The 18,608-nt window shown below is 49.5% G+C and overlaps 1 protein-coding gene across 4 annotated transcripts in view; it reads right to left on the bottom strand.

Moving 5' to 3' along the window:
* Positions 1–6,790: 6,790 nt before the first annotated feature.
* Positions 6,791–18,608, bottom strand: part of acaca (acetyl-CoA carboxylase alpha) — a 60,998-nt gene continuing 49,180 nt past the window's right edge. For all 4 annotated transcript variants that reach the window (XM_079738484.1, XM_079738485.1, XM_079738486.1 and 1 more), the window contains 9 exons: positions 18,327–18,423; positions 17,769–17,865; positions 17,130–17,265; positions 16,604–16,781; positions 15,359–15,471; positions 13,487–13,641; positions 11,741–11,911; positions 9,410–9,546; positions 6,791–9,063 (listed from right to left, as the gene is read on the bottom strand). In XM_079738484.1, the coding sequence (XP_079594610.1) occupies positions 8,937–9,063; positions 9,410–9,546; positions 11,741–11,911; positions 13,487–13,641; positions 15,359–15,471; positions 16,604–16,781; positions 17,130–17,265; positions 17,769–17,865; positions 18,327–18,423 (1,211 nt within the window). In that variant the 3' untranslated portion in view covers positions 6,791–8,936. The remainder of the gene's footprint in view (positions 9,064–9,409; positions 9,547–11,740; positions 11,912–13,486; positions 13,642–15,358; positions 15,472–16,603; positions 16,782–17,129; positions 17,266–17,768; positions 17,866–18,326; positions 18,424–18,608) is intronic.

The following is an 18,608-nucleotide window of genomic DNA, read 5'->3' as shown; positions in this document are numbered from 1 at the left end:
GTCAGCATTTCTGGGCTTCACCATTAAGTGGCAAACAGTGGCGTATGTAAATGTGATCGTGTGTTTGTTACAGTGTGTGTGTGTGTGTGTGTGTGTGTGTGTGTGTGTGTGTGAGTGTGTGTGTGCGTCTGCGCGTGTATGTGTGTCCGACTGTTATTCAACTTTCTTGCTACTTTCCTGTGTGAACCCGTCTTCCAGAACCCTCTTCATAACTTCTGTAGATGCAGTAGGCTGCTTTCCATTTGTCTCTTTTTGTTCGTCTACAACACAGCATGGGGATGATAAGTCAAGGGATATCTAGCCTCCATTTAGGGGGAACATTCAAAGAAAAATACTAATACATGATTACATGTATAAAATAGGAAACGCAAATGAGCAGAACATGTTTATTCTTCACATCTGTCTAAGAGGATTAGTGCATCAGACTCTAAACATGAGAGTAAATCCGATACATGAATGAACCATAAAACGGGACTAGTTGGGGGTTAGAGAGACCCCCAGACCGGGTTCAGGGGTCTGGTCCAGACCGGGTCCCGGGGTCCGGCCCCGCCCGGTTGGTCAGCCGGCGCCGGTGGTGGCGTGTGTTTCCATAGCGATCGATGACCTATACAGTAATAATCATGATGTATGGCCGCCGTGCTGCTCGCTGACCTTTCTCTGGAGTGCACTCCGGGCAACCTTCAAAACACCCCCCCCCCCCCCCCCCCCCCCCCCCCCCCCCCCCCCCCCCGGCGCCCCCACCCACCTCCTATACTCCACAGCCCCCCTCACGACCTCCAACCCCCAATCCCACCTCCTCCCCCTCACCACACCTCCTCCCCTCCCTCCCCATCAGACTTATTGCCCTCCCCTACCCCCCCTCCTTCACTCCACCCTCCACCTCCTCTCCTCCACCTGATCCCTGCCTTCGCAATCAGACCTAAGGACCTCCCCTTCCCCTCCACCGTGAACCTCTTCCTCCACCTCTCCTCGACTCAGACATCACACCCCCTCCTCCTCCTCCTCCTCCCCCTCTCCCTCCCCCTCCCCCTCCTCCTCCTCCTCCTCCTCCCCCTCTCCCTCCCCCTGCTCCTCCTCCTCCTCCTCCCCCTCTCCCTCCCCCTGCTCCTCCTCCTCCTCCTCTCCCTCCCCCTCCCCCTCCTCCTCCTCCTCCTCCTCCCCCTCTCCCTCCCCCTGCTCCTCCTCCTCCCCCTCCTCCTCCCCCTGCTCCTCCTCCTCCCCCTCCTCCTCCCCCATAAGCCTTAAACCTCCCCCTCCTTCACCCGGCGCCTCCTTTCCTCCACCTCCCCTCTTCTTGTTTTCCCTTCTCCTTTTGACTCTTCCTCCCCTTTATCTCCCTCCCCCTCTCCTCCCCGCTCTCCCCCTCTCCATCTACAGCTCCCCTCCCCCCTCCTCCCCCCTCTCCCCCTTTTCCACCTACAGCTCCCCTCTCCCCCTCCCTCCTCATCTCTTCTCCGGTGTGATGGTCGCGCTTCACTGCGCTCCACTGCCTCTATGAATGTTAATGTTGTGTGTGTGTGTGTGTGTGTGTGTGTGTGTGTGTGTGTGTGTGTGTGTGTGTGTGTGTGTGTGTGTGTGTGTGTGTGTGTGCGTGCGTGCGTGCGTGCGTGCGTGTGTAATCAGCAGCTTGTCGCAGGAAGAAAACTCACCTGGTCTGCATTTCTGTCACAGGCTGTTTTTTTATCCGGGATATTATTATTACTATTACTGTTATTGTTGTATTAATATTATACACATAATATCATACCGTATTATTGTTAATGGAGGTTTCATGTTAGATTCTCTCCTATTGAGTCAGGAGAGAGTCTCTGTTACCTGGAGCTAATATTAATATTTTATTTTTGTACATTTATTGTCATTGTGTTATTGTTTTTATTCCTTGCGTCGAGACCATGCGATGCTCTCTAATCGTACATCCGAGAGAGAGAGAGATAGAGAGAGAGAGAGAGGGAGAGACTCCTTCTAACCGGTCCTTTCTGATCCCAGATCTGTCCGCGGTCAACAGACCTGTCCATGATACCAGAGACTGGTCCATGATACCAGAGACCGATCCTTGACACCAGAGACCGATCCTTGATACCAGAGACTGGTCCTAAATGCCAGAAACTGGTCCGTGATACCAGAGACTGGTCCTTGATACCAGAGACTGGTCCGTGATACCAGAGACCGGTCCTTGATACCAGAGACCGGTCCTTGATACCAGAGACTGGTCCGTGATACCAGAGACCGATCCTTGATACCAGAGACTGGTCCGTGATACCAGAGACCGATCCTTGATACCAGAGACCGGTCCTTGATACCAGAGACCGGTCCTAGATACTAGAGACCGATCCTTGATACCAGAGACCGATCCTTGATACCAGAGACCGGTCCATGATACCAGAGACTGGTTCGTGATACCAGAGAGCGGTCCTTGATACCAGAGACCGATCCTTGATACCAGAGACCGATCCTTGATACCAGTGACCGATCCTTGATACCAGAGACCGATCCTTGATACCAGAGACAGACCCTTGATACCAGAGACTGGTCAATGATTCCAGAGACTGGTCCTTGATACCAGAGACAGACCCTTGATACCAGAGACAGACCCTTGATACCAGAGACCGGTCTATGATTCCTCCAGAAAGAGAGGGGCCCCCGGGCTCCGTCTTCACGGGGCCCTCTCACTCTCTACTCATTTACACCTGGCTTGATATCGCCGGTTGCAGCTTGTCCCGTCGCCTCCGCCTGCTGCAGCGGGCCCCCGAACGGGCCCCCGGTCGGGCCCCTGTTTTATGTATTCCCCAGACAGGGCTCACTAAGCTGTTGCGGGCGGTGGGGGGGGTGAACGTGGGGAGCGGCGGTGATCAGAGGGTGTGCTAATCTGGGGGCCCCTGGAGGAACAGTTCTAATGGGGATTAGAGATTAAGCCCCTGGTCGGGCCGGCAGGCAGGCGGGCCCTCACGTCCCCCGAGGGCCACAAAGCTTTTATTTTGGGGGGCCCGTGCTCGCTCGCCCCCTAGCATTATAAAAGAGACGTTATGGTTTATGGGGTGTTTTTGGGGTGAGCGTGAATCTGGTTGTTCTGCTCTCCCCTGTAAAGTTTTTAATTCCACCGGACGTATGTTTTACTGTCAGGGTTTATGGTAACTTGATGCATTACATAAACATAAACACACTACGGCTGAGTGAGTCTGATGCGGGTGTAATGAATGTGTGGTGAAGGAATTATAAGGAGGCTCTGTGTGAGCTGGTTCACCATTCCAGTCATCTGACCACAAGGATCTGAAACGTCTGTCATCGCTGAGGCATTGACGGCCCTTTGCCTCCGGATCAATCAGCCTCTAACAGGAGGACCAAAGCTAGACTGGGGGGCCCCACCCATTCTGCCGGCGATTTGAGGTCGCCCTGCAGAACGGTCTGCAGAAAAGCAATACATTTCCTTCGAGTTTCGATACGTTTTTGCGGGAGCCCATCGCCAAGCTGGCTTTTCCCCCTGGCGCACTATTGGCTGGTTTAACACTTTGACGACAGGGAAGCGACGGCAAGCAGCCAATTGCGTACAGAGTCATTTGTAGACTCTGTAGATCGCACGTTGCAGACCAACGTGCGATCTACGATTGAGCTTGGTCTGGCAATAGCCAGGCTATGCCAACGCAGGGAGACTGATCTGTTATGAGACTCCCTGGCTGTTCTCTCTCTGCCAGTGGAGGGCAGGTGTTAGTCGTAGTAGAGGTGCAGTACTAGGGTCATCCAATCATCCACTATTCACCCACCCATCCGACATCCATTAATTCATCCATACACCATCATCCTCACATCTAACCATCCATGCAACCACCATCACCCATCCACCGTTCCATCTTATTCATGTTTCATACATTTATTATACATCAATAAGCTTAAAATTAACTAATATGGGCGTCTTCCAAGATGGATTCATCAACTGAATGTATTCCGTGAATACATTCAATTCTTAGAAAAGATGTGCCCCATAAAAACAAAATAAATACAGAGGACCAGGCAACCTTCCTCCAACTGGCCCCCCACCATGGGGGTGTATGAAATGGTTCACGTGCGCGTGCGTGCGTGTGTGTGTTCTTCCAGATTACAGGCGTATAGATAAGGACGTCTGTGAAGGGAGAGGTCATAGGTTCCAATCCCAGCTGGGAGAGACGCCACGGGTCAGAGGACGGAGATAAGGAGGCGCTCTCCTCCTCATCTCCAGCGAGGCACAAAGCAGATGATACCAACCCGCTGGTTAGCCCCGAGATTAGAGCCCGGGCCCCGAGATTAGAACAATACATCAAAACCACAAGATCTTCTGTGTAAGGATGATAGCAACGGTGTCCGGGTTTATCAACACATGAGGCACGTAGAGTACGGGGTAGAAGTAGTGGTGGTAGCAGTAGTAGCACTAGTACTAGCAGCAGTAGTACTAGTAGTTATAGTAGTAGCTGTACTTGTAGCAGCACTTGTAACAGTAGCAGCAGCAGTAGTAGTAATAGCTGTACCTGTAGCAGTGCTAGTAGCTGTACTTGTAGCAGTACCGGTACGAGTACTATTACCAGGAGCAGTTATAGTAGTAGCTGTACTGTAGCAGTACTAGTAGCAGTAGCAGTATGAGCCCTAGCAGTAGCAGTAGTACTTGTAGCACAACTAGCACTAGTTGCAGTAGCAGAATGAGCCTTAGCATTAGCATTAGTAGCAGTATCAGCCTTAGCCCTAGCATAGTAAAGCTTGGAGAAACAGGAGAGGCTGCGGGCCAGCCCCCACATGTCACATGGTTCAGGTCGATGGATGCTATTGGTGGATTGGTATTGGTGAATTGATTGATGGTTGTGGTTGACTGATTGATGGTTAATTGATGCACTGGTTGATTGACTGTTGATTGATGATGGGTTCATTGAGGAATGGTTGACTGATTAACGATCCATTGATTGATAGATGCTTCTAGTTGATTGATGCCTGCTTGATTGGTTCATTAGTAAACAGAGGAGATTGATTGGTGGTGCTGGTTAATTGACTGGTGTATTAATGGTACTGGTTCATTAATGGTACATTCCCAGGTTTGATGACTTTGTATTAAAATATATAAAAGATGAAACCTCACCAGCGATAACGAGAGAGAGAGAGAGAGAGAGAGAGAGACACAGAGCGCGCGAGAGAGACACACAGAGAGAGACTTACAAAGAGAGAGAGAGAGAGAGACACACACACACACACAGAGCGAGAGAGAGACAGATTGAGAGACACAGAGCGTGCGAGAGAGAGACATACAGAGAGAGACTTACAGAGAGAGAGAGTGAGAGAGAGAGAGCGACACACGCACACACACAGACAGAGAGAGAGATGGAGACACACAGACACACACACTAATTACAATCTGGCAACTGGGTCACCGGTTTTGTCTCTCAAGTGCTGTCGAGTCTCTGCGACACGTGGATATGGAATTATGCTTTCCTTCCGACGAGATTGAACCTCTCAAACAATGTCTTAAAGCCTTCCTCCCCCCCCATCTCCCCTACCTCTCTCTCCCCCTCCAACTCTTTATTCTTCCGAGTCGATTCCTACGCCTCTTGAAACCTGTCTTAATTTTTTTACTTCCATGACCTCGCCTCTCCGTTCTCCAACGTTCACAGCAACAACAAACACGGAACGTCAAAAACAGCGTTTAACTTACAGTGTCTACAGAAGAGGTTTGTGGAGGAGCAGGAGATGGCAGATAGTGGGAAGAAACAGATAAGAATATAAACCGCAGAAAAAACAAATGACTAAATACTACCGGTGGCTAACTGCTGTTAGACAGTGTTTTCCCTTGACATGTCTGTCAGTCTGCCCTTAATATGTCTGTCAGTCTGCCCTTAACATGGCCGTAGGGCTTCCCTTAACATAGTGTAGCTGTAGTCCTACCCTTAACTTAGCTGTCGGCCTGTGGGCCTACTGCAGTAAACCAGCTTTAACGAACCGGTATGAAAAGGAAACAAACGTCTTGAGTCCTACTTGGTTTAGGGCGCACAGAAAACGGCAGTTCATTAACAAGGAAGAATACAAATTGGAATTTCATGTGTTTTTTACGGTTTAGTCTTTAATTGTGTCCTGAAATAATGGAGAGAGAAAGAAAAAAAAAACGGACCAAAGTCGTGTAGTTTGTTCCGAGTTGGTCGGAAACAATCCTCTCCCTCCTCCTTTTGGCTGGTAGACTCTGGGACCCCCGGTCCTCTTCCCGCCCGTGATTAAAGGGAGAATTAGCGGGCGCCGGATCCCCGCTACAAATGAGCCCAACCTCTCCGGGGAGACCTGGCAAGACGCGGTTCCAATTATACCGCCAAATGAATCATTTTCTTATTGGGCGTCCTATAATTGTGGTGGGTATTGGGCCCGAGCAACTCAATTTGTCTCACATATTTGTTGGTCGTTGGGTAATAGAGTTGACAGAGCCAAGGGGGGGGGGAGGGACGGGGGGAAACAAAAGGGGTGTGAGATGGATTCCCCCCACTTTCTGTTTGATGTGCTTCATCCACGCTAAGACGTTTGAAGTTTAAAGGGCTGACAAAATAAAACGCCGTTAATGGGACGCCATTGTCTCAGGATGATCCATCCCTCGCCGGCGCTACGACTTTGTTCCGACCGGGGAGCAATTAACGAGGCCGCCGGTGACGTCATCATCGTTATCCGTCTTCGGAGAGATTCGGGTTCGTGCGATGGAGAAATTAAATTAGCTGGGGGAACGTGACCCCGCTTCCAATCGGTTGGTGAGGCGCTGTCGGAGCGGTCAGAAAGACGTGTGACTCCTCGGTGATTTTTACATTAGCTTTTATTGACATGGTCATCAGGGTCCAACATTGTAAATATAATCTCCAACCACAGTCCGGAAAATAAACATTTTAAAAAGTAACAGGGAACCACACAGTAACCTCAAACACTGTCAAACACGTTTGTCTGTTTGGCAGCTTTAGTTCAGCATTTAGTTCAACGTCATTTTTCTGTAGTTTGTTAAAAAGTATATTTCTTCCATCATAATAAGGTTTTAGTTTGCTTGTCCACGTTTCTTCGCAACTCTCGATGTCATATCGTTTCTAGCAAGTCAGTATTTAAAAAAAGAAAAAACTAAAGTTAAACATGCGAACGTATCAGTAAACTAAATGAATTACACAGAAAGTCTGAACCAGTTAAGTTGTACAAACCAGGCGTACTGGTCCAGAAAACCTGACAAAGCGGACCAATAATTGAGTCACTTTTAGTAAAAAAAATAAACGACACAAAAACATTGAGAAAATTAAACTCAAAAAAGTGTGAACCTTTTTAAGACTGTGTCTGGAATCAAGTCCCAATCAATTGAGAACTTAGCCTGAATGTTTCTGCAAGTTGCTTCACATGAAAACCTCCTTTCTTGTTAACAACTCTGAGGAAGTGTGTGTGTGTGTGCATGTTAATGTGTGTGATTGTGTGTGCATGTAAGTGTTTGTGCGTGCGCATGTTAGTGCGTGTGATTGTGTGTGTATGTGAGTGTGTGTGCATGCGAGTGTGTGTAAATGTGAATAAGTGTGCATGATAATGTGCATGTGTGTATGTGAGGGTGTGTTTTTGCATGTGAGAGAGTGTGTGTTTGTGCATGTGAGTGGGTGTGCGTGTGAGTGTGTGCATGTGTGTTTGCTTTTTAGTGCGTGTGTGTTTGCATGTGAGTGTGTGTACGTGAGTGTGCATGCATGTGATTGCATGTATGTGAGTGTGTGTGAGAGTGTGTGTGTGTGTGTGTGTGTGTGTGTGTGTGCACGGCGTGGCGCTGATGTTGGAGGCCAGACGAGAGAACAATGAGGAGGAAAGTGCACCAACAGCAGCCTGCACACTCCTGTGGCGTGCTCTGGGTCACACGTGTGTTACTGTGTGTGTGTGTGTGTGTGTGTGTGTGTGTGTGTGTGTGTGTGTTTCTAAGACAGAAGTGACAGCTGCCATTCCGTGTGCAGCTGGGCTACCTCTCTAATGCTGCTAGTGGGAGAGGGGGGTGTTCTGTCCCCTACTCCCTGCTGGGAGTCTTCTGTCCACTCCTTAAAGCAAACCACCCCCTTTCCTCCACCTCCAACCCCCCCCCCCCCCCCCCCCCCCCCCCACTGTGCACCCCATGTCGGAGCACCCTCATTAAGTGCATCAGAACAAGGTGTGCAAATCCTTTCTTTTTTTTTTAAAGTCGTCGGTCCGTTGTCGACCAATCGCGGCGCCGATGCACCCAGTGAACGTATCTGTCAGAGTAATAAGGTTCAGTGTTTGTTTGGGGACGACCCCGACGTACCGGCACCCCCCATCTTTAATTCACCGTGGTCAACTCGGCTCACATTAAGGAACGGAACGGGATGATCCGAATGTTAACCCGTAGTCGTGTACCGTATGTAAACGGGGTGGAAACGCGCCGAACGCGACGCGCCACGCGCTGGTGTTTAGGCCTCTGCCGTTTCCTGTTTTCCCTTAGATTAGCTATACCCCGACGGTTCAACGCACGCACAGACGTATTGTCAAACGGAAATGTACACAGAATAGTGTTAAAACTGACATCTGTCATTTCACCACACTCTCCCTTCCTTCACCTCCCCCACCCCACCTCCTCCTCCTCCCCCTCACCTCCTCCCCCCCTCCCCCCGGAGATAAGTGTGAATCATAGCCGGCGGCTTCATGGCTTCCCCTGGCGTGCGCCGTGGGGCCGTGGCGATGGCTCCTCCAATTACCCCCACACTCCAGCGGGGGCGTCGCGGTCATTGGGAAAGGGGATGGAGAGAGGAGAGATGGGAGAAGAGAGGGAGGATGGAGAGGGGAGGGGGAGGGGGAGAAGAGCATGGAGAGAGAGGGAGGGGAGGGAGGAGGAAAGAGAGAGGGAGGGGGGGGGAGGAGGAAAGAGAGGGGGGGGGGGGGGGGGGGGGGGGTACGAGAGCGAGGGCGTGGGAGGGGGTCTCTCGGCCCGTCTAGGTGGAGGACGAGGTCTCCATGGTGGAGAGGATGCGTACGACCTCGGCCCGCTGCGTGGGGGAGATGTGCTGGGTCATGTGGACGATGGAATCCATGGCAACCTCAGGGTTGGCTTGGACCAGGCTGGGTGGGGGGGCATACAGGGAGGCAATGAGGTCATGACCCTTCCTTCACATCCATTAATCCTCCAACTTAAAACGAATGATAAGTCTTCTAAACAAATTCTGCTGAGAGATTAATACACTTATAGACTAATACAATAATTGATTAGGATTATTTCACTTTTTGTGCTTTTGTGAGGCAAATGTTCCTTTTCCATGGCAACACTGCCCTTTAAATGTTAAAGTTTGAGATAAACTCTTAAATAAATTATGATGAGAAAGGTTAATCCTACCTTGTTCTGGAAGGTCTGTGATGTGAGGTAGGGTGTGCGCGTGTGTGTGTTTGTGTGCGCTTGTGTGTGCGTTACCTGCGTATCTGCTTGAGGATGTGGTCTCTGCGGATGTACTTGATGTTCTCGTCGACGACAGACCGCGCCCCCTCCTCCTCAGCAAGCTGCCTCTCCAGCCAATCAACCACCTCCTCGTTATCATCCCACAGGTAGGCCTGCACACACCCCGCACCCAATCAGTCAATCAATCAACACATCAATCAATCAACCACCTCCTCATTATCGTCCCACAGATAGGCCTGCACACACCCCGCAGCCAATCAGTCAATCAATCAATACATCAATCAATCCCTGCACACCCCCTGCAGCCAATCAATTAATCAATCAACACATCAATCAATCAATTAATCAATACATCAATCAATCAACCATCTCCTCGTTATCGTCCCACAGGTAGGCCTGCACACACTGCGCAGCCAATCAATCAATACATCAATCAACCAACCACCTCCTCGTTATCGTCCCACAGGTAGGCCTGCACACACCCCACAGCCAATCAATCAATCAATACATCAATCAATCAACCACCTCCTCATTATCGTTTGTTTAAGGTAGGCCTTCAGAAGACAATCAATCGTTCAGATCAATCAATCGATCAATCAAATCAATTTATTATTCATTCAAATCAATCGAAGTTCTGATAAAGAAATAAATGACATGAAACCATAAAAATACATCAATATAATGAATACCACCACAACCATTACTACCACTGCTAACTACTGCTAAGCTCCTACTAGCTAAACCCACTAGTGAGCAGGAGACCAGTACAGCGAGGTCCTGTCAGCTCACTAAGCGGGCTTTAGACGGGCTTAGGCCCTGATGTTGGACGCCTGCTCTCTCAGGTCCAGAAAGCCTCAGGACTACAGAATTCCTTTACTGTCAAAGAACAGCATTCAAAGCGAGAAACGCTTTTATTGTGAAGGAAATATTGTCCTCTTCACAACACAACACAACAAACCATTATTTAAAATAAACAATGGAGTGTTTTTGTTGCCTGGGCCCAACGGAGGGAAGGAAGAAAAGAAAAATGAATATTCATCCGTTTCTGAAACCTCCGATATTAAACAAAGCCAGGATTAGCGTCCATTTTACAGGGAGGAGGGGGGGAGAAGGAGGGGTCGGGGTGTGTGTGAGTGTGTGTGTGTGTGTGTGTGTTTCGGGGGGGGGCATTCAACGTCTCTCTTTATGAGCGACTGGACTTGAGGTCCGGCAGAACCCTTAATGCCCGTATTAATCATCTCTAATCTGTTTGCTTTTAATTAAGAAACAGCGTGTTGCCGTGCTATCTGCCCCAGCCAGCCCGGTGATTAATGACGCCGGGGCACATCACTGGAGCCCCGGCAGCCAATGGGAGGCATGCTTCTTAATAGTCCTCAGACAGAAAGACTGGGGACGGCTGGCCCTAGCTCTGCGGCTAGCCCCCGGGCGCTAACCGTCTCGGATGGACCCCGTCCACCTCCAGGGTCTCTATTCATTGACGGCCGTATCTCGGTTTGGATCAATAGGTCGATATAATTCCACTAACGTTCCTGCCCCTCTGGTCTGCCCTGCAGTCATGTGATGGTAGACTGGACGTGGGTTTCCTGGAAAACTGAGGACCAGGAGATGTGGTCCCCACTTATTGTTTGTTGTAGGTCCTGGCACTTAAAAATAGTACTTAGCATTGTGTAGCATCTTTTCCTAGCTATCTTTGTAGCATACGTCTAGAGTCCCCACTATTAAGAGTCCCCTCAAACAGGCCTAGATTGAGGTTCAGTCAAGCTTAAAGATAGAGGAACTCATGTTCTTCACAAATTGGCCATGGCTGATTTGGGACGTTTTGGGACGACCCGAACCAAGAGATGAGTGTATAATTAGCATGTGACAAAAAACTCTGAAATCGTTACCATAATGCTAATCCTGAAGCCATGATTATATTGTAATGATTATATAAGTCAAACATTGGCCCAGTTCATTAACCCGTTTTACTTTGGCTGATATTACATTAAATAATGAGTCATTATTGCTGAAATAAAATAAGATTATATATAAATGTAAAATTGTTTAAATAAGTAAGAACAAGAAACCCAAATAGTCATCATCACATTCCTTTGGGTTAGTTAACCTCTGTAAACCCTTTTGATGTGAGTTTACATCTGTAAACCTTTTGGTGAGTTTACATATGTAAACCCTTTAGGTGAGTAAACCTTTTCTGTTAGAGAGAGAGTCGGGATGGAGACAGACAGACAGACAGACAGACAGACAGACAGACAGACATACAGACACGGAAACAGGCAGCCAGAGAAACCTGTGGACAAGACGGACAGAGACAGATAGACAGACAGACAGAAAGACGGACGGTGTCACCTTGACGGTGCCCTCGGCCTCGACGAACCAGCGCCGCAGCATGGCCTGCACCTGTCCGTCAGTGAGCTCGTTGTTGGCCGCGTGGATCTTGCCCTTCACCGTGTCCTCCAGCAGGAGACGCCGCAGACGCCAGTAGAAGAACTGCCGCGACGTCGGCCACTCCAGGATGTCCTGTCGGAGAGGACAGCTTTATTAGCATGGAGGCTAACAGACAAACGGCCGCTAAGCTGGCGCGGACGCGGATAAACAAATAAAGGTTTGTTCACTGGGGGCTGGCCATCGAAGAACGGTTTTGTTAGCATTTAGCCTAACAAACAAATAACTTTTTTTGTTAGCCTGGGTGCTAGCAAACTAGTAAACAGTTTAAATGGCGTACACACAAACAACCAAATAATTTGTGGTGGTTTTTGTTAGCGTGGGTGCTTACAAACTAATAAACTGTTTAACTGGCGTACACACAAACAACCAAATCATTTGTGGTGTTTTTTGCTAGCTAGGTGCTAACAAACAAATAAACAGTTTAACTGGCGTACACACAAACAACCAAATCATTTGTGTTGGTTTTTGTTACCGTAGTTACGAACAAACAAGTCTGAATCGACGCTAATAAAACAGACAAATAACCCTTTCATCAGCTTGACAATAATACAATTTCGTTTCTATAGTTGGGAATAAATGCCCCATGTCCTGAGAGCGTAGCGATGGTTCGAACTGTGGGAAGTTATTCTAAATTATTATTCTAAGTTATATATATATATTATTCTAAGTTATTCGGAAATATTTCCCATCGGCGCTTAATTTTAACTGATCAGAAAACTAAAGAAAGTCCTTATCCCCCTCAGTTATTGCAGAATCTAATACCAACTGGAGCAATGAGTATTAGGCAATGAAGTGGAAGACATTTATATAAATATATATAATATAAAGAGAAAGAGAAAGGAGAGAGAGAGAGAGAAGGAGAGAGTGGGAGAGAGAGGGAGAAAGGAAGAGAGCGAGAGGGAGAATGGCTGCCTGAGGCAGGTCTGTGGTTGCCGGGGCGATGGACCAGGGTCATCGCTTGATAATTAGAACAACACATCCCAAGCCTCAGAGGAATGCGGGATTGGCTGGGAATATTTCCCCTCGGCCAATCACAGATCAGCGTGGATAACAGAAGGTAGCGCCTTGTTTTCATGACACAATGCAGGAAGTTAAACAGAGATTATAAGAGTGGGAATAAAGGTAAGTCAGTCGACCCATCAGGGGTCAGTTTGTGCCAGCAGGAGAGAGGTTAGGGTGTTCGACTCCCAGCGGGAAGGTTCTGGGTTCAAACCCCAAGGTCAAGATGTCTAACATTAAGCTGCTTAACGACCAGCATTAAATAAAGTAAATGAATGGGTTGATCGCATAAAAGTGTATGTTAATGAAGTTAAATCTTAGAAAGTGATGATATGGGAAGTATTAGCCGTTGGAATAATTGACACAGTGGATCAAACCTGGTGAACAAACAACTTATTCTAAGCTTTTGATAAATGTTTTTAAATGCTGCATCACCAAAACCGCTCCTCAGCGGCCATCTGACATCATCGGCTCGAACCACGGCATCCCGTCCAGAGAGGAAGGGATGTCACGTCCAGACAGGAAGTGATGTCACGTCCAGACAGGACGTGATGGCACGTCCGACAAAGGTAGTGTCTCCTCTCACCCTGTGCGGTGCGTTGTAATACTATGCATATAATAACATCGTAATCTATATCTTAGTCTCACCGTGATGACTCCCTTCTCCTGCATGCGGCCGGGCGTGTCGTGGAGGTCGGCGAACTGCACCGCCACCTGGTGGTAGATGGGCAGCAGGAACTCCTCGCGCTCCTTCAGCTTTCCCTCCAGCTCCTTCCTCTCTGCGGGGTTCAGCTCGGGGGTCCCTGGGGGGAGAGAGTCACTTCCTTCAGTGGGGAGACGGGAGACGTTTAACACACCGTCGACAACATTCAGGTATTCCTTTCAGTTTCACTCGGCGCAGTTTTAACTTAGACAAATGTAATTTATTGTTTCTTTCTTTTTACTGCACTTTAAGGGGACCTTGAGGGTGCAATAAGGCAGCAAACCAAACCAATTATTCGTATATTATTCTCCTTATATCATATGAACCATATTTACTACATCGCCATCGTGCAGCACTCTCATCAGCTCCAGTTTTGATTGGACGCTCTGAAGCCGCTTGGATCAAGGTGTCTAAACGTAAACCACACACGGCTCTCACACACCAGGACGGCTGTGTGAGTCAAACACAGATTGAGGGGTGCCGCCACAGAGGTTAGGGTGCTCCTCTCTTGTCCCCCCCAGTCTCCCTGTAGCCCCCCCTGAGCGAGACCCCCCTCAGTTCCTCCTGCTCCACGTGGATCTAGAGAGAGAGAGAGACCCCCAGCGAGGGGAGCTCTGTGTCCCCTAATGTCCCCTAAATGACTGAATGGTGAGTAGAGCCCCCCCCGCCCGGGGCAGTCCGCCTGTCTGTCCATCGCTCACAACACCCATCCACGGGTTCCGCCTGAACCGCCTCTCGCTAACTGCCCCACACACACACACACACACACACACACACACACACACACACACACACACACACTGACACACACTAAAAAGAACGCGCTGCTGACCATAGCGCCGGCCCGCTGTCAGCAAAGGAGGGTGATTTCTGTCAATTCGCCAATTGGTGAGACCTCCATACCCCCACCCACACCCCCGACCCCACCTCCACCTCCACCCCCACCTCCACCCTGGCTGAGCTCGCCTCCAGCGCCCAACGAGCCCACACAGCACCCCCACCCCCCAGGAGCCCAGGGGAGGAATCGATAGGTGGGGAGGGGAGGGCGGAGGTGGGGGGTGGTGCTAGATGATGAGGGCAGGCTGAGGATTGGTCCCGGGCTGTGATTGACACCTCCAGAGCTGTGAAGATCACACCATCCAACAGAGATAAAAACAAGTGCCCCACCCCCCCCCTCCCCCTGACGGAGGGATGAGGGAGGAGGGAGGAGGTGAGGTGGAGAGGTGGAGAGGAGGGAGGTGGGGAGGAGGGAGGGGGGAGGAGAGAGGAGGAGAGGAGAGAGGAGGAGAGGTGGAGAGGTGGAGAGGAGAGAGGAGGAGAGGAGAGAGGAGGAGAGGAGGAGAGGTGGAGAGGTGGAGAGGAGAGAGGAGGAGAGGAGAGAGGAGGAGAGGTGGAGAGGAGGAGAGGAGAGAGGAGGAGAGGACGCCTGATGGACAATCTTTGACGGCCTTTCGTTTTGGCGCTGGCGTTGTCAAGACGTTTTAAACGAGAGATTGTATTTGTTCCTAATGTCACATATTTGAGTCCAAAACTGGCAATTCCTGTGTTCATTGATGATTATTATTTATTTATATAGTTACTTATATTTTATATTCAATAAAAAGGGTTTTTGTAACTTGGGCTTTGATGAAAGGCGCTATACAAATCAAATTCATTTTTTATCATAATTGCGTATCCCAAAGTCCCCACTTCCAATCCGGTTTTGGGTTTTGGGGAGGTCTGCTGAACCCCTCGGGGGACTTCAGGACCTCGGCTGGACGTGGTCTGAAGCCCTCTGACACGCTGTGGGGAACAGTGCAAGGCCGTGATGAACTGACCCAGTCTCTCGGCCAGGCCGGTGTAGACGGGGTCCACCCTTCTCATGGTCTTCACCAGGTCCTTCCTCCTGAACTTGATCTCCACCGTGCCCTCGGCCTCCAGAACCCCGCCCCTGGGGAGAGGAGGAGGTGGAGGTCAGTAACAGACAGCAGCAACAACTAGGACACAGCAAAACAACAACAAACGACCAAAACAACGACAAACAACAACCAAGTCTGTTGGGTAAACAAAAACACCAAAACAACAACCAGCAAACACAACCAGAAACACCAAAACAACCAGAGTACAACCAAAACAACAACTACCAGAAACACCATTACACAACCATAACACAATCATAGCACAACAGTCATAACACAACCATAGCAAAACAACCATAACACAATCATAGCACAACAACCATAACACAACCATATACACCATAACACAACCATAACACAACCACCATAACACAACCATAGCACAACAACCATAACACAACCAAACACACAATAACACAACCAAATACACCATAACACAACCAAACACAACCATAACACAACCAAACACACCATAACACAACCAAATACAACATAACACAACCAAACACAACCATAACACAACCAAACACACCATAACACAACCATAGCACAACAACCATAACACAACCATAGCACAACAACATAACACAACCAAACACACCATAACACAACCATAGCACAACCAAACACACCATAACACAACCAAACACACCATAACACAACCATAACACAACCATAGCACAACAACCATAACACAACCAAACACACCATAACACAACCATAACACAACCATAGCACAACAACCATAACACAACCATAACACAACCATAGCACAACAACCAAACACACCATAACACAACCATGACACAACCAAACACACCATAACACAACCAAACACACCATAACACAACCATAACACAACCAAACACACCATAACACAATCATAACACAACCAAACACACCATAACACAACCATGACACAACCAAACACACCATAACACAACCAAACACACCATAACACAACCATAGCACAACCATAACACAACCAAACACACCATAACAAAACCAAACACACCATAACACAACCAAACACACCATAACAAAACCAAACACACCATAACACAACCAAACACACCATAACACAACCATAACACAACCATAACACAACATAACACCACCACAGTCGTTCAGCAGGTGTGTGGGCGGTCTGTCGGGGGGGCTCACCGGCTGTCCTTGTCGGCGTACATCTCCATGTGGCGGGGGTTGATGGTGGGGTCGATGACCACCCAGGACCCCCCGCGGAGCTCCGCCTGGGGGGGGATGTACACCAGGACGGGCTGCCGGTACTCCCGCAGCCCGTCCACGATGTACGCCCCGAACTTCAGCACCTGGTCGTACATGTCTGGGGGGGCAGAGAGAGACAGGGTGGGGGTCAGGGTGGGGGTCAAGAGGTCAGGGTGGGGGTCAGGAGGTCAGATTGGGGGTCAGGGGGGAGGTCAGGGTGGAAGTCAGGGTGGAGGTCAGGGGGGAGGTCAGAAGGTCAGGGTAGAGGTCAGGGCGGAGGTCAGAAGGTCAGGGTAGAGGTCAGGGCGGAGGTCAGTGTGGGGGTCAGGAGGTCAGGGTGGAGGTCATGATTCAGGTGTGACCCAGACCCTGAACCAGGTGTGACCGCTCCACGTTATGAACCAGGTGTGAACCAGGTGTGAACCAGGTGTGAACCAGACCCTGAACCAGGTGTGGCCGCTCGTACCCTTCATGCCGCCGGAGAAGCCCCTCCAGTTGGCGAACACGATGAGGGGCAGGCCCTCGCGGTTCAGGTCCTTGATGGCCTGGGCTGTCTTGAAGGCCGAGTCGGGGAACCACACCTGGCCCGCCTGCTGGATGACCTGCAGGACCGATCAATAGGGCATCAATACACAACCACACCACAACCCACTATCAATGACCCATACAATCAATACACAACCACACCACGATCCACTATCAATGACCCATACAATCAATACAGAATCAATACACGATCACACAATCAATACAGAATCAATAATTGATCAAACAATCAATACCCTGTTCTACATCAGATCAATAACCATGAATATCTGACCCATACCCAATCACACATTAAATAAAATCAATGAAACCATGAAGACCCAGAACCAAACAATACCCAATGATATCAATCAATACAAAGACCTGAGAACCCATCAGAACCCGAGCAATAGCCAGCCAGAAGATAGTGTGTGTGTGTGTGTGTGTGTGTGTGTGTGTGTGTGTGTGTGTGTGTGTGTGTGTGTGTGTGTGTGTGTGTGTGTGTGTGTGTGTGTGTGTGTGTGTGTGTGTGTGTGTGTGTGTGTGTGTGTGTGTGTGTGTGTGTGTGAGCAGCTCTTACCTTGGCCTCAGAGTCCAGGTTTGCCGGATCAGCTGGGATGGTCAGCTCTACCGACCTGGTCTCCACGGCAACCACCCCGGTAGGGATGCCTCCCAACCTTTATTTAAAACACCACACGTTACAAACCTACGTGACCAACACCAACACCTCACATGACGCACTCAAAGACAGGTTCACACACACACACACACACACACACACACACACACACACACACACGCACAAAAAGACAGGTTCACACACACACACACACAAAGACAGGTTCACACACACACACACACACACAAAGACAGGTACACACACACACACACACATACACAAAGACAGGTTCACACACACACACACACACACACTCAAAGACAGGTTCACACACACACACAGACAGACACACGTACACATACACACACATTCTCTCACACTCACACACAAAGCCAGGTTCACACATACACACACACACACACACACACTCAAAGACAGGTTCACACACACACACACATACACAAAGCCAGGTTCACACATACACACACACACACACACACGGGAGGGGGGGCAGCCTACCGGGCACGGCCCACCACCACGCTCTGGGCCCACGGCTGCATGATCTCCATGAAGGAGCCCTGGTCGAAGAAACCGCTCTGCCAGGGGCCCTTAGGGGCTGGGGGGGGGGAGGAGAGGGAGGAGGAGGGAGAGGAGGAGGGGAAAGAGGAGGAATAGGAGAGAGAGGAGAGAGAAAAAGGAGGAGGAGGAGCAGAAGGAGGAAAATAATAAGAGTTACTATTTCTGACTGTTGTCATTGGACAGACACATTGACCCAGAGTGAAACAGACCACTAAGGAGCAG

The sequence above is a fragment of the Pollachius pollachius genome (assembly GCF_949987615.1).
Source record: "Pollachius pollachius genome assembly, chromosome: 6".
Lineage (NCBI taxonomy): Eukaryota > Metazoa > Chordata > Actinopteri > Gadiformes > Gadidae > Pollachius > Pollachius pollachius.
Note: the sequence above shows the minus strand (reverse complement) of the source record. Positions and strands in the feature narration are given on the sequence as shown.